Below are 24,091 nucleotides of genomic sequence, written 5' to 3'. Positions count from 1 at the left end.
CTTCTCCTATCTTCTCTTCTGATTCCACTCAATTCCCTTAACCTGCTGCTTCCCTGAGACTGCTGCAAGTGCTGTGAAGACGCTTGAAGGCTTTAATCAATCTCCAATTCTCCAAATGCTGTTGCTGTTGCAAAACAACCAAAGGAGGCTCAAGGACACCCGCGGCTCTGCTGTTCCTGCCATGTTTCTAAACTCTAAAGCAGATTTCAGACTTGAATATCTCCTCAACCAGCCATTGAAATCGGTTAAGTTTTGGAGTTCAAAACATACTCCACCAGGGCCTCTACTCGATCCAAGTTTCAGCCTCTATTGCTGGCTGGATTGCTCTACAGCACTTACCTTCTAATTCTGAGTTTTACCTTCTATTTTCAAGAACAACTCATATCCACTTCACCGTCAGAATTGGACAAACTTGGAGCATATATTCACCCCACCATGGCTAGCCTTCGATCAAATTTGGAGCCTATTCCCACTGCTGGTTTGCTCAGATCCGATTACTTTCTAATTCTGTCCTCTGTTGCTATTTTGATTTGTGGGTTTATTTGGGGCTAGGATAACCCTAATCTAGCCTTACATTACTGACCAGCAGTAGTAGGCTTCACAGTATTGCTTGTCAGATACCCAATATAGCCATGGGAATCGATTGATAAATAGCAAGAGCGTGATCAGATCAAATAATTTGTACCATCCAGTTTGATGGAACATATAGGGAATGAAGGACAATCAGCACATGCTAGTCCTTCAGTTCTAGTGGATACAGTGGAGAGGTCGGACCCAGACATAGTGACAAAACTGTAGAAGCTGCAACCTGAGATTGGTTTTGAAGAAAATCGATCAGGATTTTGACCCTGTTTTTTTTTTTCTGGTCGGTACCGGTCGTTTTTGCCGGTGTGGGCTTGTAATTGACACCTCTATGCCAAAACACCTCCCTCCTCGAAGTGCCATAGACCATGAGATTGAGCTCTTCCCTGGAACTAATCCACCTGCAAAGGGTCCCTATCGTATGGCATCGCCTGAATTGGCCGAGCTTCGTAAGTAATTGGATGTGTTACTTGAAGCTGGTTTCATTCGACCCTTCAAGGCACCGTATGGGGCTCTGGTACTCTTCCAACGTAAGCATGCATGATGGGAGCTTGCAGTTATGTGTCGACTACAGAGCTCTCAACAAGGTCACTGTTCGGAACAAATACCCCATACCCTTGATTGCCGACTTATTTGACCAAATTGGTGGAGCCAAATACTTCTCTAAGCTTGACTTGAGATCGGGGTACCACCAAGTTCGAGTTTTAGAGGGTGATGAGCCTAAGACCACCTGGGTCACTAGATGTGGTACCTTTGAGTTCCTAGTCATGCCATTCGGCTTGACCAATGCCCCCAACAACATTTTGTACACTAATGAACCAAATTTTTCATGATTGTCTTGACAGGTTTGTGGTAGTGTACCTTGACGACATTGTGGTGTATAGCTCAACCTTAGAAGAGCATCTTGAATACTTTCAGCGGCTTCGAGACAACATCTAAACGTAAAGAAGGAGAAGTGCTTATTTGCTCAACAACACATTGGGTTCTTAGGGCATGTCAGATGGACACAACCAAGATCAAATCAATCGAAGAGTGGAAGGCTCCGACCAATGTTCGTGAGTTGCGGTTGTTCCTGGGGTTGGTGAACTACTACCGACGATTTATTGTCGAATACTCTAGAAAGGCTAGTTCGCTGACAGATATGCTGAAGAAAGATAAGCCATGGGTATGGTCTTGATGCAAGTGCCGAGCCTTTGAAGAACTCAAGCTTGCTGTCACCTGTGAACCATTTCTTGGACTCCCCAATGTGACCAAGCCTTTTGAGGTATAGACCAATGCCTCAGACTATACCATTGGTGGAGTTTTGATGCAAGAAGAAGACCCTGTTGCCTTTGAGAGCCGAAAACTATTTGGTACCGAGCGACGCTACACGGCTCAAGAGAAGGAGCTTTTGGTAGTAGTACATTGCCTCTGAGTGTGGAGGCACTACTTGCTTGGATCCAATTTTGTAGTAAAGACCGACAATGTAGCAGTGTCTCATTTCATGACCCAACAAAAGTTAAGTCACAAATAAGCTCGCTAGCAAGAATTCCTTGCCAAAAGTGGGGGAATATGGATCTGTGCTTGTGGTAGTAGACAGATTTTCCAAGTTTGCAACTTTCACCTTTGCTCCTATCCACTGCTTAGCGGAGGAGACAACATACTTGTTCATGAAAAATGTGGTCGAATACTGGAGCATCCCTCAAAACATTGTGAGTGATAGAGATCCAAGATTTACCGGAAAGTTTTTGTTGGAACTATTCAAACTATTGGTATCTTAGCTAGACTTTGCATCGACTGACCACCCCCAAACAGACGGCCAAATGAAGCGATTCAACGCCCTCCTCGAAGACTACTTGCGCCACTTGGTGCAAGCCAATCAGAAGAACTGGGTGAACTTGTTGGACGTTGCACAGTTTTGCTTTAATTTACAATCGAGCTCCGCCACATACAAAAGCCCTTTTGAGCTCGTCACTAGCCAACAACCATTGGCGCCACTCATGTTGGCTACTGTTACAAAGGAAACAATCCTACAGCCCATCGGTTTGTGAAGGATAGGAATGATAATGTTGAAATGGTAAGGGCCTATCTGGAGAAAGCCGCTTACCGCATGAAGAAATTGGCCAATCAAAAAAGGAGACCTGACAAGTTCAACATTGGAGGCATGGTTCTTGTGAAACTTCGTCCAGGGCAGAACAAGATGCTTCGGGGCACATATGAGAAGTTAGTATGTCACTTTGAAGGTCCCTTTCCCATCATCAAACGGGTTGGCAAAGTCTCTTTTCGTGTAAGGCTTCCCATATGGCTCAAATAACTTCATCAAGTCTTCCATGCCAGTTGCTTAAAGCCTTATCATGCTGATCCGAATGACCCAGCTCGGAACATTTCAAAGCGCCCTTCAGCGGTAGTGAAGTTTAACCCAACAAAGGATGTCGAATACATTGTAGCTGAGTGATCAATGCAGGTTCTACCCAACAAGCCTTCATTGATGGAGTACCTAGTTAAATGGAAGGGCTTGCCAGAGTGCGAAGCAAGTTGGGAACCGGCGACATCCCTATTAGCTTTCCCCAACAAGATCGAAGTGTACCTTCAAGAGGAGTTGACGAGGTGTCAACATTACAAGTGGGGGAGAATGTCACGGTCGTTTCGTCCAGCGCTGTTCGCATGGCCTACGGTCATGGCATAGGTGGGGCTTGAGAGTTAGCCTTGGCATGGGGATAGTGCCTGATGGCATTTTTGTAATTAAATTTCTATGAGTATGATTTTTTAGGGGGGAGGGTTGTCATGTCTCCTTCTGGAAAAGTACAAAAAGCATAAAAGCATCCTTATAAGGGAGTGACAGGTTGTCAAAGAGTGTAGCCTTCGGTTGCCTGCCCCTATGCTAGTGGCTTGAGGCCCATTGTCCTGCTACACATTTCGCCTGGTGATCCTCTTTAGATTGCTAGGTTGTAATGCTTCCCTTCAATTCATGAAAGTGCTTTGTCTTTCTACCATCTGTGTGTCTTTGCCTTGCTTTCCTCCCTTGCTTTTGTGGCTTGTTTAGGCTTATTCATAGCATCGCGTGCCAGTGAGTGCCGCACGGACATCCAATTCAGTAGGTCCGTGACAGCTTGGCTAGCTGGATGAGATCAGTTTCAAGACTAATCGGCAACTTCTGGATCCTTGCTTCCAAAGGAATCGATTTGGGTTATCTTATTTGCTTTTTATTCAGTTATTTCCTATTTTCATGTAATAGCTTATAGACTAGTTTCCAATTAGGAATAGGAGTTTTATTTGATTTGGATTTATAATGGGAAGTTTCTAGTCAATCGATTAGGCTGTAATTGATTCTATAAATAAGCACAAGGCTGACACAGCCCACGATGGAGTTTTGAAAAAAGTTGTGTTGGTCAGTTTTGATCAGGCTGTTAGGTACAGTCGAGGGGTGAGAGGCCCAAGGGAGAGAGTGAGAGACTCAATCCTATTTATCCATCTTCTATTTTTCTTTTTTCTATGAATCTTGTATTGGCATTCTATTCTGGAAATTACTGGTCTATCAAAGACCAATCAAAAGGAACCATCCTGCCGGAATTTCAGCAGATTAGAGATGGATTATTCTTCTGGAACTGCTGATCGATAGAATACTCAAAGCAGAGCTTGCGATTTGTCTTGAAGAAGTTTTTTTGCTGAGATCTTGCCTGGGGTTAGGCCTTGTAACTTGGCCTTACATTCCCAAGGGGCCCAAGTGTTAATTTCCCCCTCCCATCTCTTTTCTAACATCATTTAGTATGTTACAACTGTTTGCTACCACTTCACCTAAAAGTTTGAACTTGTAGGGAACATAGTATAAGATTTCGCGATATATCGGTATCTCGGGCCTGTTAAGATATCCGAAATATTCAAAATATCGCCGAAATATGGCATTTTTTTAGCCATATTTCGGCAGTCCATCTCAGTGGGTTTTTAGCCATTTCAAGGGCTGATACTTCATGTACACCCTAAGCTAAATCAACACATTTAAACCTTCATATTGCAAAAAATTGAACTCAAATGTGGTGTTTTGGGTTTGCACCCTTGATTGACAGTATACGGTCGCCGACCCTAATGTATAAATAGTTAAATACACATTGATTAGGCAGTAAAAGACAAAGAAATTTAAACAAACTAATGAAAACTCACAAGACATAAGTCATAAATCACAATTCATAAACTCCATAATAGTCAAAGACTCAATAGTCAATAACTCAATACACAAAGTCACAAGTTCACAAATCACAACTTACAAGTTACAACTTTCAACTTACAAGAGTGCAAGACTCACAAGTCACAACTGGGATACAAGTATAAAAGTTTAAAACTAATTCTAGTAATAATTGCTATGCCTTCCTGGATCGACCCCACTCATGCTCCGCTGGAGTCGACGTCCATTGTTCTCTGTATGAAGGACATATGTGGACCACGGTATAGTTTGGGAGAAGAAACGAGTGTAGTCATCCACAATTGCCATGTAAATGGAGTCATCAATATACTGAAGGTAACCTATCCTAGGATATGGGTTAGGGACAGGGTTACCAATCGGTCTAGCCCGGGAAGAAGATGATCCAGTATGATATGATGTCGGCGGACTCGGCGCTGGCACTGGCACTGGCACTGGCACTGGCAGCATGTATGGCTGGTGAGGTTGGTAGCTAGGGTATGCAAAGATGTCATCCACAAAAGATGATCCAGTGTGTCCCTGGGACTGGGACTGGGATTGGGAGTCATACTCCCCTACCCCCCTAAACTGCCCATATCCTTATCCATATCCACCGTGAGGTTGTGATGGAGTGGGATGTGCGTCAAAAGATGGGGCACGCCAATGCCCAGGCGATCCTCTTTCCCTATCACCCATACTCAAACCGCCAACAGAGCTAGATAAGTCATCAATATCCATATAATCAGCAGCCTGTGTCTGTCGACCCCTACGCTTCTTGGAGTATGATTTTATAGGGTCTTGTGAGGGTGGGGGTACGGGGTCATGTGCACCGTGGTCCGTATCCTGTGTGGCATGATCAAATTGTGTTTCTCCAGTGAATCAGACTTGCTCTACAGGCACTGTATCCTCGCCTACCACATAACGCTCTCGCATTCCTGCAAATGCACCATCACCACCACCATCATCATCAGAGTTACCTCCATCAGTTCCAGTCTGAGTAGGTGTCTGAGTTTGATTCCTACCAGTACCACCTGAGGACCTAGACCAGTCATCATCCTCATCAGCATTGCCACCAGTGGGCTGGAATGGTATGTGTGATGCTTCCCGTGCGTGTATCTGATCCTCGTCAGCCATATTATCATCCACATCAGCACCAATCTCAGAAGCTATCATGGGGTATGGCCTACCTCCCTCCTGATCCAACATCGGCTCACCTCTATCCCTCACCCAATCCACAATAGGGTCCTCATCATCTGAGTCAACTTGAAAGATGTCGGCGAGGTCAATAGTGCCTCTTTGTCCCTCATGTCCTATGCGTATGTGTTGCAGTTTCAGCCTCAAGTTGTAGTACACATACACTAAGTCTGAAAGACGTTCGGACCCCAATCTGTTGCACCTCTTGGAGTGGATGAGCGAAAACGTACTCCAGTTCCTCTCACAGTCAGATGCGGAACATGTTTGGGCAAGGACCTTGATTGCTATTCTCCTTAAATTCTTAGCCGATTCCCTATACAACACCCACCATTCAGCTGCATTACAAGTTTACAACAAAAAAAGACGTGTCAAAATTTTTACAAGTTTCAACTTTTAATACATATGTAATTTAAAAGAATTAGATATTGAATTGAGTACCAGCATCACCACGTGCTTTGCCTTTTATTGCCCGCATCGGTTCCAAAACTTCCTAATGCATCCCTAAAAATCTTCATCTACACCCATGTGGAAAATTAGTAATGACTCATTACTAATTAGTAATTACTACTTACTAATTATATTCCAAATGAATTCTAAGATTCACCTCATTGTTACATATAGCTTGTAGTTGATCATCTGGCTCCAACTTCTTTACTACTTGTTTCACAGCATCAATAAGTTGAGTTTCCAACCCAAGCCTATTATTATATTGATATTTGGGGTTCAAGTAGTATGCTGAAATTTGACATATAGAAATGAGATATATGTAGAATGCATACGTAATTAGTAATACTATGAAAGTATGAATTGGTTACATAAACAAATTTACTCACCAGCCTTATGCAGTGGATGCATAAGTTGATTCTCCCATCGAGCATTGATGATATCCAAGAAGTGCTTGCTACTACGAAGGGCCACACTGTAGATACTATCTTTCATCAAGTCCATTGCAGCATATGGGATTGGCATGGTGGGGCCCTTAAGAGCAGAGTCCGCTATATGTAGAACTTTAACTACTGGCTCCAAAACTTTCACCACTTTGCTTAGCCTTGTCCAGAAGTCCTCAGATGACATGGTTGCTTGCGTTTCCTTCCCATTTGTAGTACTGGAACCCTTCCATCCAAACCACTCCTCAAAAGCAAACATACTTCTTAGCTCGGCCTTCTTTGTCTTAATACTTTTTAGGGCAATGTAGTTGGTGGCAAATCTTGTGATACCCGGCCTCACCAAGTTACCCCTACATTTTTCCCTCAATAGATTTAGTGCAAAGGAGTGGTTGTATACAAAGTTGGTGACTTGTCTTGCACTTTCAATCATAGTCTTCACCAACTTTGACTGTGAAGAGCCGGTACTTATTGTTATTCATCATCTTCTCACAGGCCTTCTTGAAGTTGCTCCGTTATCCGTTACAATCTGGACAATGTTCTCTATTCCTACATCTTTTTCAATCACTTCCTTCAACAATCTATAAATATATTTTGCATCATTTACCTCTTTGGATGCATCCACAGATTTGAGGAAAAATGTCCTCCCATCACAATATACCATAAAATTGATGATGGATTTTTTTGTAGGCCCAGTCTAACCATCTGCCATTATAATCACCCCATATGTCTCCCACATACTCCTCATCTCCCCCATGTACTCATCAATCTCAGACTTCTGTTGAGGTAAATAAACATTCATTACCTCATATGGGGTGGGCCCCTTGAACCCTGGGCCAGCCTCTGCAATTGTATCAATCATGGTATCATAATGGGGGTCTTGTGCGGTGTTTGTGGGGATGGTATGGTATAGCATCCACTTAGCTATTGACTCTTTAACTAACCCCTTCATCACTTTCCATGCTCCTTTGATTCTTGGTTGACTACTTCCTTTCTTCCTATGTAGTTTAGGATCTGATGCTGATGGTGGTACTGGTACCGATAGAGGTGTCGGGGCTGCCTTCACACTTTGTGATCTTTTAAAAGGATTGAAAGATCTAGAACCTCCAGATGTGCCAGCTCTTCTACTACCCCCTACTCAATGTCTCTGTTGGTCCTCTTGAAAACTAACTCTACTCCTTGAAACAGTCCGTCGAAAGTCCCTAGCCTCCTCTGCTGTTTGTACATCATCAGGTGCATTGATGTCATCATCATCATCATCATCACCGGAGTCATCATCATCATGGTATTGTCCTTCTCCTCCCATTGAACTCCTCACTGCATCCTTAAGTTCTTCACTTAGCCTCTGCTTGTCAGCCTTTCTCTTCTTCTTTCCCCTCAAACTCTCACCAATTTCCCTAGCTACTTGCACATGTACCATATGGCAACCTATAACATCTTTAGATCCTCCAGTTAGATGTTGTTTAAGTCTACTGGACCCACCTCCCAAAAACTGCATGTGACAATAGTTACATTGGGATTTTCTTTTATCCCCATCAATTGGAGTGTTATGTAACCATGCAATGTCACCCCTAGGCTGCCTAGGTGGCCTCTGCTCTCTCTGCTCCCTCTCCGGCCTCTGTTGACTACTTTGCCCTACTTGTTGCTTTCCTTTCGCACGTTGTGTTTCATGATCAGCCATAATAATACTTGTTTACTGCAATGTAAGGAAAACAAATAATTAAAAACTTAATGTAGAAGCACTTCAATTGACACTTTGAGACTACTTGAACAATTGTATAGCTATTTAATATTTTTCCCTAACCCTTATATTTTTCTCATAATTAAAAACAATTTTTTATTTATAATATTAGGGGAAAGTTTTCATACACGGTCATGTAAACCGTGTATGTGAGGGTCTCTCACAAATAGTTGGAAAAGTCATAAATCCCCACCCATTAAGTAATGCTTTGAAACTCCCACCCTCTCACATACACGGTTTACACGACCGTATATGAAAACTTTCCCCATAATTTTAATAGAAATATTAACTTAACCCAACAAAACCGAAAATGATTAAACATAATATATATCTAATGCATTTCAAAACATGTAGAAATTACTTTCATATTTTTTCATGATTTTTCAAACCTAAAACTCATTTTTTCCTTATTTATTTATTTTATTTATTTTTTAAGTATTTTTCTTAATTTTCGAAAATAAAAATAATTATTTATGGGCAGAAAAATAATTTCGGCACCGTGAAGCCGTAGATCGGCCATTGGTGTCTAACATATATTTAATTGATCCCCATCTAAGTTATAGAACCCCTAATTTTTTCCTATTTTAGTTGTAGGAAAATCTATTTTTAAAATCAGAAAATAAAAATTATAAAATACATATGTAAAAAAAATTTCGACACCGTGAGGTTGTAGATCGGCCTCCGGTGTCTAACATATAAATATTTCATCATCATCCAACATGTATTGAACATACTATTTTCAAAAAAATTAGTTTTAGAGAAAAAAGAATTACCTTAATTAATGAAAAATGCTTGGATGAGGCTCCGACGTGTTTCCGACGATAATCCGTCGAAAACGATGAAGAACAATGCTTGGAGAGTGGAAGAAAACCAAAGAGAAGAAGAAATGCGAGCCTCTGCCCGTATCGGTCGAAATATCGACCGAGACTTGCGAGATTCTATATTTAAGTCCCAGGGTAATGTAGTCCTAGAATAGGAGATAATCCTACTAGGAGCCAGATAAAAACAAGGTCTGGTCAAGCCTGCTATTTGGGGCTCATTAGGGGCTGTTTTAGGGCAAAATTAGGGTTTAGGATGGGAATTTGGGAATGGGGTTTATTGGGTATTAATGGGCAGGTCTAGGGGGTCAATATGGTATAAAAAGGTTAGGGTTTGGATGAGTTTTGAAATTCTGCAATTCTGGACAGAATTGAGTTGCAGGTTTTGGGCTTTAATGGAGTTAGGGTTTATGGGATTCAAACAAAAAATAAAGGGGATCAATTGGGGGAAAGGATTAGAGGATTAGAAGAAGAATTTTGGCGTCAAACTTACTGGAGATTCCACTGGCAGCAGCTTGAACAGATGTGAAGGATAGAACCACCTTCGAATTGGAGAAGATCCTCCCAGCCGTCACGGCGTAAGGAGTCAACCGGATTCCACCAGTCCCTTTCCACCTTGATAGAACCACAAGGATGCACACTCAACAGAGCAGGGCAGCAGCTATGGCAGCAAACAAAAAGCTTTTCATTAATCAAATTCGTGTTCAAGGCTTTGCCCCCTTACAACCTTATATAAAAGACTCAAAAATAGACTTCTACTCTAAAAAAGAAAGGCCTAACCCAATCCCTAACCTATTAGATAACTTAAACTGACTAGGAAACTAAAATAGACTCAAAATAGAGTCCTAATGACTTAAAAACAACTTAAACTACTTAAAATAAAGAAGATTCCCCATTAGCCAATAGGATATAAGAACCTCTTAGCCAATAGGAGCACTTCACTTAAATTAGACCAATTGAACCAATTGGATGCAACCAATTTAAACCGGTTCAATTAAAAACATAAAAATAGACTAAATATTGGGTTAATCCCGTATGCAACCTATGTACCCCTCTTTTAGGCCCAGAAAAGTGGCCTATTACATAGAAAACCCATGGGATCAAAGGCCCAACATACATATAACCCAACCCTAGACTTATTTCTAAAGAAATAAGCCCATTTCGATGACGAATCTGCATCACAGGGTCACGTGAGCTGTTAGTGACTTTTGTAACATTTCAGCGATATTTCGGTCATAGGCCGAAATATTCCGAAATATCACGAAATTTCGTCGAGTTTTGTTACTTTTCCATTTCGCCTATACATTTCGTCTCGGCCCACTCGAAATTTCTGAAAATTTTCGATATATCGCCGATATATCGCGAAATCTTGTACCATGGTAGGGAAGGCAAAGTAAATGTATACATCAACATTTCCTTGCACGTGCAGGCCATCTTGGCACTGTGCATGCGACACATATCTTTGCTCACACATGACACTGAGGGAAAAGAAGTGGGGGAAAACTCCCTTTAGCACTTCCCAGGAGTCGAACACTCAACCTCCCTGCTTTGATACCATGTTCGCTACCACTTCACCCAAAAGCTAGAACTTGTTTGGAAGGGCAGAGTAAGTATAACAACAACATATACATTATATATTAAAAAATTAACATTAAGCCACATCAAGTCATCAAAAATCAACATAAATTAATAAAATATTAGTATATATTATTAAAACAAATAACTAAATAACAAGCTAACCACCAAAAACATATATAATTATAGATTCGTAGTAAATAAAAAAAAAAGCAGTAGAATGAGGCCTTACTTGGGCAGGTACCAAATGAGGTCAGCGCTCAGGATGGTCGTAGATCAGCTAGGGTGCGAATCCAGCAAGCACTTGGGCGGAGTAAAGCGGACCCACGAGCACCGTTGCACTAACGCGCGTATTGATAAATAATCAAAGATTCTTGTAAAATGATAAGTTTAGCTAGACTAATCAGAGAACTGGATACTAGTTCAGAACAGTATCGTATTATATAAATTTAACCAGAATAGGAAGAAATGTGATGAATTGAGCTAGACAAATCAGAGACTATTAGGCCTTACTTGGGAAGTACCTAACGCAATCTGTAGGAGGTAGACACGTTAAACTATCGCTAAAGCTAAACTCCATGTCATCTCCAACTCCAAGAAAAACCATTTCCATAAGTCGTATCCGAGAAGAAGAAGATTATGTAACTACGTACGTAACGTAACAGAGAAGAAGAATATGAGTACTGCTAAGGAGGGAACAGCTGTAAGAAAAAAAAATGAAAAATAGAGAAGCAGATGAACAGCGGTAGGAGTAGTCATGGGTTCAAACAAATACTATGCAATTTGAGTTTATTTTATTTATCAGAATTAAAAAGAAGATGAACAGAGGAAAGGCTGGAAACAGCCTCCTTGCAGAAAGCAGGGGTAAGGCTGCGTAGACTCTGCAGTAGTGGGATCCTTGTGCACTGGGTATACACCCTTTTTATGAAGAGGTACGGTAAGGAGTGAACCGTGAGTGCTGAGCAGTAGTGAAAAAGAAGGAAAAAACAACAGAGAAGAAGAAGAAGACTGAGCAGCGGTAAAAAAAGACAGAGATGAAGAAGATGAGCAGCGGTAAAAAAAAAAAGAGAAGAAGATAAGCGGCTGAAAAACAAATTGAAAAACAGAGAAGGGAAGAAAGAAGAACGCTATTACACACAATTACTTACCTTGCTGGAGCCAGAGTAGCTGAATGACTCGCCGGAGCCATAGTAGCTGGAGAAAACTTGTCGGATCTGGAATCGATGGAGAAAATTGCCGTTGCCAGTGGTTTCTGGATTTCACCCAAACACATAAGAAATGTTTGAGGTCGGGGGTTTTGGAAATTGGAAGTAGGGTTTAGAAAGGGCCGTTTATAGGCTTGATCCCATGTAGCTCAGTGTAGAGACTCCATATACGCTTGTGAACAACAAGGTAAGAAATGGAATAAAAGAAAATACATGAAACACAGAAAAGTGACCGTCTTGGCCATAAGGCATGCTAAGTCGTTGCCTTGGACGCCTAGGTGACCAAGGCGGTCGCCTTTCTTGACTCCTGTAAGGTGCCCTACTGTCTTGACCTTGGGTTTCCACCTGGATGCCAAGGCGCCGCCTTGACAACTATGGTTACATACTTAAAAGGAAATAAAAGAAAAGAAAATCTCTTAAGAGTTACTCAACTACTAAGACTTTCCTCACTAGACAGCTAAGGACTTTAAAGCTCCTAATCTAACTCAAAAGACTAACAACTTAGAAATAAAATATAAGATAAATCCCTATCCAAGTCTAACTCAAAGACAAACTACTTAGAAATAAAAAATAAGATATATCCCTATCCAACTATTGCTAACATAGGTCACACTAAAATAAGATAATAATTTTGTGTACCCCGTTAATCTGCCACTTTTGGGCCTTATAATTCAGCCCATTATAGTAAATGAACCCAAAAATCAACGTCCAACAACCCAGTATTAAATCCTGGTCCAAAACTTGAACCAGGCCTGGATTATTCCCTTTCAGTTAAAAAATATCGTCCTCGAGTTTTGAAGAATGGAGGATCATCACCACTCAATCGGGATCCACGATCAGTGCCTTGACTGGACGATCTAATGCTTCTCTTAAATAACATGGATAAACGTAGTGACTCTCAGAATCTTGACGTTGAAGATCTGTTGTGGAAGAACAAATTCTAAACATGCAATCTCTATAGGAATGAGCTCGATTTGTTCCTCTTTAACGTAATGTTCTCTAAGTGGCTCTTTATCTTCAATTGAATCTTTGATAAATTTATCTTCAATTCCAACATGGGCTCTTCTTGAGGACCTTGGATTTCAAGAGATTCATTGATCAACTCATCTTTTGGCTCTTTCACCCATTTCTCAACAAGTGAGATCAGTTTGCTGAAGGACATTTCTATACGATCAGTTGAGCAGTGATTGGCTGTTAACTTCCTTAAGTTGTCGTCGAGTCTCTTCAAGATTCACTTCAACCTTTAACGAGTTTTCTTGCATGACTTGAAGTTCAGAAGTAGCAAACAAGGGGGGGGGGGGGTTAAGGTTCCATGGTATTTACAGCCAGGTTTAGCTCAGATACGAAGTAACACAACCCCGGGTTCCAAAACCCTGCTTTTGGGTTATTATGGACCCACCCAAGTGATAAGAATCCAAATTTGAGTAAGCACTGTCAGTTTTGTAAGTATTTTGAAGTTCAAGGCCAACAAGTGAAGAGAAAACAGATTCAGGGATTCAACTGGACCTAGATATTGAAGTGGAGGATGTTTCTGGAAATTAAAGCAAGGATGGAGTGAAATAAAACAGAAGCGTAAGCACTGTCAGTTTTGTACCAAGTAACGCAACATAGATGGGTAGTCTTGGATTTGTGCCTTAGTACATAGAAGTGTAGGAAGAGGGAACCTTTGCTGTAGCGACCCTAAACTTTGGGCCTGACCCAAAAGTCTTTTGGGTCGTTGGGTAGACCCGTTTAAGGGTCCAGATGTTTAAAAAAAAAGAGAGAAAAAGGAAAGAAAAAAAAATAATAAAGGAAACGAAGGTTGAGAAAGGAAAGGAGAAGATTTCAGAGAATGGGGAAGGAAAGTGAGGTTTTGATTGATTCTTTTTCCCTGTTTTGACTATGATTTGGGGTATTTGAATCAAAGGAAATCAGGCCTTTGGAAATCATTCCGTCTTGGCCAGAAAGTTTCAAGAATAAGATAGGGCTAAGGAGATTGGAAAAGGATCGGAGATAGGCTAAGAGGAACCCTGCTGAGGAGAAGAAGAAAGAGGACATTGGCTTTGCTTGAGGTAGGCTCCTAATCTTTCTTTTATGTTGGTTGGATGTTTTGGACTTGTCTGAAAGGAAATCCAGATTTGGGTAGGTTATAGTTCTTGGTACTCTGGAACAGTTTGTTCTAGTTTTGTCTTGGTTTAACGTTTATGGTCTATAGATCTGTAACAGTTTAGAGTTATACAGAAATCCTGTTATGGGCTCATTCCTATTCGTGATTATTTTAAGAACTGATATACTGTTTAAACTCTTTTTAGAACCCATTCTTATGGAATGGTTTTATATCTAAATTGTTTTTTTTTAAAACTCTTTTTGGAACCCATTCTTATGGAATGGTTTTATATCTAAAATGCTGTTTTTTTTAAAACTCTTTTTGGAATACATTCTTATGAAATGGTTTTATATCTAAAATGCTGTTTTTAAACTCTTTTTGGAACCCATTCTTATGGAATGGTTTTATATCTAGTACGCTGTTTTAAAATTCTGTTTTTGACTACGTCTCATGTGTTCATATAATACACTGTTATGCTGTATTTTAAATTCTGTTTTGGCTCCAGCTCATGTTACTATTTAATGCATCGTTATGCTGTGTTTAAAATTCTGTTTTGGGCTACATCTCATGTATTCATTTAATACACTGTTATATTGTTTTAATTTCTGTTTTAGCTTCATTTTCAAGTAACCATTCAATATACTGTTATGTTTCTTTTAAAATTCTGTTTTGGCTTTATTTTCATGTACCTGTTTAATACACTGATATGGTGTTTTTTAAAAACTCTTTTGGAGTCTATTCCTATGTGACTATTTTGATGACGCTTTATTGCTTTGCTCTATTATGTTTGAGAATACTTTTGGAGCCAAAAATGGAGCTGGTTTACTAGTCCTTGGGAGTGGCTGCCTAGAAAGATAGATTATGGTCCTACCGGTAGAGTCCCTTTTGTTGCTTCTCACTAGAAACCCCGTGCGACGGTATGGGAGGTGAAAGCCCTTTGTCTTTGATTCTGATTTTCTTTGCAAGTCCTATACCACCTTATGACGGGTAAGGAACGGGAATAGGCCGGTATTAGTATTCATGCCGTCTTAGTATTGTAGCCTAGTGGGCTATACTTGTACCACTAGTTATTTTGATGATTGTTGCCCGTCTCTATAAGTATAAAAGAAAGATTTACATGCAACTGCTCTTGTTACTACGGAATGTCTTCACATATCTGGTGTTTGGCAAACAGGATGGATTTTGACTCACATCTGCGTATAAGATGGACTGGTGCAAAATGGCTTATAGAGGTAGATTTACATTGGCTGTGGACTCCACAAGTGCATTCCCCTCTATTTCAGACGAAGCAAAACAACGAGTTTTATTTTGAGTACGTAGTTCCTTGTTTGGTTTGTACATATTCTTTTCGGTTCATTGTTTTTCTAGCTAACCTTATTTAGTTGGGAAAAGACTTAAATTAGATCATATTTTTTCTCTTCAGAGTATTTGTATGTTGGTACCCATGTATCAATTTGGTTTAGAGCAAGTGATCTGAATGTTTTTCTTGGTACTATTCAAGCTTCATTTGTTTGCAGGTAAAATCTGCAAAATAAAATCTTCAGGTAAAATCAATACAAAAAGAATGGGATAGATCAAAATGAAATCTAAACAGAAGAGAGAAGGGAGAATGGATCTCTTAACACACAAGACTTTACAAGAAGTCTTTGATTTTCAAACACTCTAGGCAAGGGTCGCTTCACGTCCATAACGTATCTAAGGCTTATTCATTCAGTCAAAGTCTTAAGGCACAGTTCCGCTCTCTCTTTCTATCAAATGAAGTAGGATGTTGGGGAGATTCATCTGCAACTTCAGAGACCACGTTACAATTATCACTTTGAGAGTGGATTTACATCACTTCCCCATTCAAGATAAAAAATAGATCCCTTGGTGAAGACATCAAACCATAGTAGTAGTTTGTCTTTTCAAATACACCCCCAGACAGAGGGGGCGAATTGATTGCCCCCTCCCCCAATTAAAGGCGGAAATGACCACCCTCCTGATGCTTTTGTGGGCACTCCCAGTCACAGGGGCCACGCTCCTATAGGAAAAACTTACCCCAAGAACAAATAGCTGCACAAACATATATTGTTGAATTTGAGTATAATTTTTTTGTGTGTAAAGTGAGTATAAAATGTAGCGTCTTGTCAAATTCAATTCATACTTTAATTTAACATCTTTTGATAATGATCTTGTAGGGATTTCAAAAGAGTCAAGAGATTTGGGAACTACTCCCAGGGAGCACCCAGCCAATGGCTGGGCATGTTGGGTGTGGGTCGGTATGCGTGCCTGTGCGCATCTCAACGTGTGACTAACACGCCCAGCCGTCGGACGACTTCCTGGGCCCTCAGCCTCCTTGGAGAGGAGTCCGACATTTGGTTAGATGGCTAGAACAAGGGAATAGTGAGGGATAGCCATGGGAAATGTTTAATCTTCTCTTTGATGCGTTATGTTTGATAAAATATTGTTGTTATGTTAATTTTATTGAACAAGGTAGATATAGTGTCTCTAATCTCTATACTCATAAATGAGCAGAAAAAAAGAGTAAAAGAGTCTTTGTGGAACCGTATCAACAAGTGTAGCTAATTTTCTTTTAATTAATTAAGTTTTATTCTCATAAAAAAAATTAACCAGATATTATTCTTTCTAATTAATGATTGGAATTACATGTCTGATTAGGCCATAAAGTGTGAGTAATCTAGTTTATATTTATCATCCAAATAAAAGGCTGATAAAAATCCACTGAAGCTATGCCACCACTTCTGTTGTCGTCTTCCTAAGACTTTAATGCAATAGTGACTAGGCAAGTGAAAGATTCGTTTTAAAGGTTTGGGGCCCTAATGAAGTGCTATATAATACATATTCAGAATAGAACGCTCAACGGATTGTGGACCTCATATAGAAAATTTTGGGCACACAAAAGGACAAGTTTTCCTCCACCTATAGAGGACAGTTCACCCACCATCTTAGGGTCAAGGTTTGTAATCTTGGTATCAGCTGAATCGGATTAGATTGGTTGAATCGGATCGGGATTTTCCAAACTTGGACAAATATGACACATTTGTCCCTGTTTTTTCGTAAAACATCTGGTTTTTTTTAACGATTTTAACCTTATTTGTATAGGCGGATCGGATCGGTCTAGGTCGATATGGGTCCAATCTAGCAAAAATCGGTTGATCTGATCCGAGATTACGAACTGTGGTTCACAAACCCCTCCTAAGGTTTTCGTATGTTCCAAAATATCCTCCCGATACCAAATCTTGCCCCTCAGTGAATGGGATCACATTCACCGAAGGTGGAGGAAAACTCAGTCCTACAAAAAGTCTATATAATTGACTGTTTTTTATGGATGTGTTTTCCTTCACCCTCAGCAAAAAAAACTAGGGAATCTCTCCAATCAATGGTCATCATCTTGCGTGGATGGAATTCTATGGGATTCTAAGAACATTGAAAAGCATTTCGGGCATTCAATATATAAGGAGCAGGTAATTATGATGGTAGATGCACAGTCTTGTAGAATATGAAACCTACTAACGATGCAGAAAAGAATGAAAACCCCAAATAATCACACAATGCACATAAAGATTTATGTGGTTCGGCAAGATTGCCGAGGTCCATGGTGTGAGGAGATCTATTTCACTATCAATGGAGATTAGGGTTACAATCATTCGTCCTCACAGCTCTCTTAGATTGCATTACCGAGAAAGAACTTTCGCTATAAATTTAACCCTATACAAAAATTTTACCGAAATACCCACATAGCCAGACACTTTGGAATCAACCCACTAATCCAAGACATTGTACCCCCCAAAAGTCTGAATGTAGCATAAAAATTTCTATGACATGCGTGCTCGTCCTCCCCTCCTCACTGCTAACCACCTTGGACTAATTTTGCATGATAAAACCAAGTAGAACTTACAATTACTATTGCAAGAAAGTACAATACAATGTACACAAAGTTACCTAGTGTCCAAGCAACCATATGTTTACCAATCAATTGACATACAAGTATCAATTAACCTATATAGTAGAATCACACATTTAAAAGAAGGGCTTACTTGAACTTTATTGTTGGATGATACCATAGGTTATCTAAAGAGTACAAGTAATATAGTATACTTTTCAAGATAAGAACCCTAGCCAGTTAGTTACCATTAAATTCTGTACGTACAAGAGTGGTAACAAAATCGCACTTCTATGTTCACTTTTGCGAAGTTTTGGTTTTTTTTGGGTTTTTTGGTAGACACTTTTGCGAAGTTACTCAAGAAAATCAAATAGGCACAAAGTTCATCAATTAAATCAATATGTTCCCATCAAACTAAATTCTTATGAAAACGTTGAGTGTATGAATAACACTCTATAGACATATTTAGAACTAACACGTTCTATTTGCCCTTTGTTTTATTTCCAAAATATCCTTTAAGATTGGGTTATAAAAGAGTTTTCAAAAATAAATTGATAATGATATAATTCAAAAGATGTTATGCTATTGTTATGCTCATTTTTCGAGCACACATGTGAAATGACATTATTATCCTCATTGAAAAAAATTGTGTATCATACTAAAGGGCAAAAAAAAGAAGATTTACAAATTATTTAATACAAATCCCTATAAAAAAAAGACCTTAGAAACCCCCAAAATTGAGTCTATACCATAGAATTTTACAGGACAGTTGGGAAAATTATCTCCTCCAATTCTCCTAGTGCCTGTAATAAGGGGGGGGGGCAATGACCACCCTACCCCGAACACTCTGCTCGGGTGGGGTCCACCCCCTCCTCTTATTACAGGCACCTGGGGAACTGAGCCGGACAGAAAACTGAAGGGGACAAAGATCCAGGAAAAACTGTGTTAGTTTTACTTTGCTCTTACGAGCATTCTCCATCAAATAGATCTAATCTCATCGTCTAAATCGGTATCAGTCCGGAGAGGTCATTAGAAAACTACTATGGCAATTCTCATAGACATTAATCCTGAATGAAGGCCAAAATTTTGGCAGATGAACCTATTAATTAGCCTATAACTTTCCTAAGCAAAAATACACAAAATAGACAATAATAAGAAACTTAGTCAAGAAGTTTATGCTCAATCAAGATATGAAGTTTTGATTTCTGAATTAAATCTGTACTGGGTTTGACTTAGAAGACCAAGACCACATCATATTAAAGCTGTGAGCGTTGGCAGCTGCGCTGCTATTACAAATCAGATTTCATTATGTCTCAATATATTAAGTTGCCCCCGTAGGAGGGATGTAAATGGATAATCGAAATCTGAATCCGCATCTGTATCCATTTAAGGACATTTGTATTCGTTTAGAGATATCTGGATAATAATCCGAATACTCCGATTAAAATTCGTCTGAAAAAAAAAATTGAATATTTAATAATAAAAAATTAAGTAAATAATGATTTCGAGAGCTTTTGAAGATTCAATAGGTTCTAGAATATGATGAAAAGAGAATCATGATCTAAGAGATATGGATTGAGAGTGAATTGTACCCGCTGGGGGAGGAAGGTCCGGGTTACACCAGGCAGAGATGTAAACGGATTGTTGAAAATCCAAATCCGATCCGCATCCGAATTTGTTTAGAGATATCCGTATTCGACCAGGAAATATCCAGCTCCGATCACATCTGATCCAAATCCGATCCGTTTACATCCCTACCTAGTAGTACTAATTAAATCTGACTTTTCCTTACCAGTAACCCCACATGAACTTAAATTTTGATTTGGGAATATATATCAACCATTCAAGTTCCATCACTCATTTAATTAGCCTCAACTACCAACCATTTCTATCTCACTTCCCACTTCTTACACTTTCTTCTCTTCCTCTATATAAACACTATACCTGTGAAACCTTAAGAATCATAATCCAGTGTACAAGAGTTAAGAGCTACTATACTAAGAGAGCAAGAGAGTTAAGTCTTTAGAAATGGCCATCTCTGGATTTGTTAAGTTTGCTTGCCTTGTTCTGGTCTGTATGGTGGTGGCTTCTCCTCATGTTGAAGCTGCCGTAACATGTGGGCAGGTGGTGAGCAAGTTATCCCCATGTCTTGGCTACTTGCACTCCGGCGGTACTGTGCCTGCTGCTTGTTGCAACTCCCTTAGGGCCCTCAATGCCGCCGCTAGAACCACCCCTGACCGTCAGGCCGCTTGTGGTTGCCTCAAGTCTGCCTATAATTCCATTTCGGGGATTAAACCAGCTTTGGCTTCCTCACTTCCTGGCTCTTGTGGTGTAAACCTCCCTTACAAGATTAGCCCTTCCATTGATTGCTCCACGTAAGTAATAATCTCACATCGGATGTGAATAACCAGGTGTAGAGGCTTATAAGAATTTAACGGCTAACTTTTAAGGATGAGTTCTACCCATGTCCCTAACACTTTCTATTTAAACACAAACTATTTAGTATAGCAATTAGGAATCTCATTTTGGGTTTTGTTTGTGTTTGCAGGGTGAGGTGAAGTTGAAGCTTGAGACTTATGTAATGAATGTTTGGATATAGAAGAAGAATATATGTTACGAGAATAAATAAGGGCAGAGAGTCAAGCAGGGCACCACCACCTTGCTTGAGGCAATGCCAGCCTTGTGGCTTTTGGATATCTGCTCTATGTATGTGGCATTGTTAATGTATATTTATAATGAATGTAGTAGTTTTATTTAACTACTTAAGTTATGCCTGGCTTGTCTATGTAGTTGTCTATGCTGATTTTTCTTTAGGCTCTGCTTGTTTTGACGTAAAATTTTACGTAGGAAAATTTTCACTTTAAAAAATTTTAAACGTAAAATTTTAAATATTGAAAAGTGTTTCAATGTTTGTTTTTTGATGAAAACAAATATTAGAAAATTTTTTAACGTATAAAATTTTACATTTACGAAGTAGAATTTACTGCATAAAATTTTACACCGAAACAAACGGAGCCTTAATAATCTCGTCTCTCATATAAGAACACATCATCTAAGACCATTCATCCAAAAAACTCGTAGTAAGCCCAGAAAAGAAAAGAAGGAAGCTTGCTTGATATTCAAATTTGGTTCATAGTTAAGGCCTATCCTCTTCTGTTGGATTCTCAAATTTCAAGCTAAATGAAGTTTGCCGCATGATTCAATGAAGCTTCGAGTTAGGTTTAATTGATTAAAGTTGGATATTCATGAAAAATAAAGGAGTTTAATATGTTTATATGGGGAAGGTTCATTTCCCGGTCATGTGGCCCTTGCACCACGGGGCCAATGAAGGAGCATGTTGGGGCATCCAACGGGTGGGGTGTGACAGTCATTTCACCCCCTTGTGTGTTGTTGCAAAGGAACGCAACCTCTGTTAATTAAAATGGGAATGAAAAAAAAAAAAAAGTATTTGGGACGGACGTGTTTTAAACGGATCAAAACTTGAATGGGAAGATAAAAAATACGGTCAAATACGTCAAGGACAGCAAAAAAATGAAAACTGACAATACGCATTTTAAACGTTTAGATTTTTTAAGTACAGGATCGAAAAAACGATAATATATATGTATAAATTAAAGAATTATTACATAATTAATGACTGCATTCAAAGTTCTAAATAAACATAACATCCAATTATTCGAATATTTTATTTATTATTTTTTCATTTATCAATTAATCTCTTATGCTTATTTTTAATATTAAGGCCTATTAATATCTTTAAGCCAAGTGTTACATGCCGCTTGTAACAGATGGACATAGAAAGTATTGGAAGATTTGCAGCAAGGTTCACCATCAGTAAAAACGGAGAGTACATGTCATAAACATGCCTTTTGTAACAGTTGGGCATACAAATTGTTAACTTTTATAGATGCTGCTTGTAAAAGTGTTCTCAAGAGAGCATTTTTAGTCCCACATCGCTAGTGGGTAGACTTGAATAAAAATTGGAAAACTATAAAATAGAGTCCAAGACTCAATGCAGAGTAACCTTCAACGTTTAATAGGATTTCAATCGTCATTAGTACGGAATCAATTAATGGACAGAACCAACTCGGGTCCAATTAATTAAGTTTAAAATTTATTATAAAGCCATTTTTCTTTTTAGTTTAAAAAATGGCAGATGTGTTGTAATCACGTTTAAAGCTTTTCTTTCAGCTATTCATTTTTTTTTTCAAACGTAAAAAAATGGGACGGTGTTTGTGCGCAAGAATCTTTACTGGGTTTAACAAATAAACGAAAATCTGTACACTGGCATTGTGGGTTTCCTTTTCCCATATATAAAGTAACAAAAAATTCGAATACAAAATTTAACTTATACATCTTAGAAATTTATCCTCCTTAAGAATCCAATCATCCATCCAACACTTAAAAAGCATAAAAAAACTCCCTTATCCATGTTTTTTCACTTGAGAAGTTGAAAAATCCATAGATGTTCCTAGCTCATGTTGGCTTAATCTTAATCTTAATCTTAATCAGGGGTCCAACAACCAGAATTACTTCTTCCCCCCTTCCATATGTCATAATTAGGTACGCAAACGTTACCTCATTTGCCCAGATCAAGAAACCTTTCACCAGTTTGAGGGGTCTATAAGCATGACCTTGATGGGGGGGGGGGGGGGGGCATACACTTCAATTGACAAGCCACCAACCAATTGAGCAAGTGACTATCCAGATTCCATGTGGATGGCTTATAGGCGTATGAGAATATTCTCGTATGTACGTGAACTTGACCCGAGTCCTTTTTACACCTACTACCATTTAAGGGTACAAGAGGAGGCACTCTTGAGTCTGTGTACTGAGCGTCCGTGCTCCACCTTTAAGATATCTAAGTCTTTTTTTTTTGGTGAGATTAAGACATCTAAGTTGATTCTTTTGTCATACATATAGTTATATTTCACACCACCTAACAACAAATAAGTCATAGCGGTCACATGTAAATTAATCTCAAATATACTACATGTGACTGCTATAACTTTTTGTTTTTGTTTTCTTGATGGAAGTGTAATCACACAAACCACACATCAATCTCAAAAGGTTAATCGACTTTTAGGACCGTGGAATGGCGGATATACACAACACACACCACACTCACACACCCGATGTGAGATTAAACCCACACACCCCTTCTTTTTTACCGCTATGACTTATTTGTTGCTAGGTCTTGGTGTGAAATATAACTATATGTGTGACAAAAGAATCAACTTAGATGTCTTAATCTCAGCCACAAAAAAAAAAAAAAATCTCAAATATTCAATTTACAAATAGATTATTTTCTTGGAAAAGGATAAAGTTTTCCTCCACCCATAGACGAACGTGACCAAGTAACATTCTTTCTCTATCCTAGTTTTATATAAAGGGAGACGGTTTCCTAAGCCTGAGTTCAGTATTGTGAGAGATGGGCTGATGGGCATTTGTTTACCCCCAAAAAAAATGGGGCATTTAATGAGGTGGGCAGTGTGTCAAATTGTCCAATAGGGGTGGTCCTTTAATGAAGAGAGAGGATGTGGGATCCATAAGTGGTATGTGAGAGAGAGTGCGCAAGAATCTCTACTGGGTTTAACAAATAAACGAAAATCTGTACACTGACATTGTGGTTTCCTTTTCCCATATATAAATTAACAAAAAATTCCAATACAAAATTTAGCATTTATATCTTGGAAATTTATCCTTGTGCGGTGCACTGCCCAGTGCACCATAGTTAAGAATCCAACGGTCCACCCAACACTTAAAAAGGATAAAAAGATGCCATTACCCATGTTTTTTCACTTGAGAAGATGAAAATCCATAGATCTTCCTGAATAGACACCTTTCTGTTCCTAGCTCATGTTGGCTTAATCTTAATCTTAATCTTAATCAGGGGTCCAACAACCAGAATTACTTCTTCCCCCCTTCCATGTGTCATAACTAGGTACGCAAACGTTACCTCATTTGCCC

The 24,091-nt window shown here is 39.3% G+C and overlaps 1 protein-coding gene across 1 annotated transcript; it reads left to right on the top strand.

The window, feature by feature from the left end:
* Positions 1-20,084: 20,084 nt before the first annotated feature.
* LOC122670678 (non-specific lipid-transfer protein 1-like) lies at positions 20,085-20,879 on the top strand. Its single transcript, XM_043867639.1, has 2 exons — positions 20,085-20,496; positions 20,670-20,879. The coding sequence occupies exons 1-2, from the start codon at positions 20,150-20,152 to the stop codon at positions 20,677-20,679; spliced, it is 357 nt and encodes a 118-aa protein (XP_043723574.1). The 5' UTR covers positions 20,085-20,149; the 3' UTR covers positions 20,680-20,879.
* The last annotated feature ends 3,212 nt before the right edge of the window (positions 20,880-24,091 follow it).

Source organism: Telopea speciosissima, chromosome 8 (assembly GCF_018873765.1).
Source record: "Telopea speciosissima isolate NSW1024214 ecotype Mountain lineage chromosome 8, Tspe_v1, whole genome shotgun sequence".
Lineage (NCBI taxonomy): Eukaryota > Viridiplantae > Streptophyta > Magnoliopsida > Proteales > Proteaceae > Telopea > Telopea speciosissima.
Note: the sequence above shows the minus strand (reverse complement) of the source record. Positions and strands in the feature narration are given on the sequence as shown.

Excerpts from the sequence above, each read along its gene's own strand:
- LOC122670678 (XM_043867639.1), top strand. The coding sequence starts at position 20,150 with ATGGCCATCTCTGGATTTGTTAAGTTTGCTTGCCTTGTTCTGGTCTGT.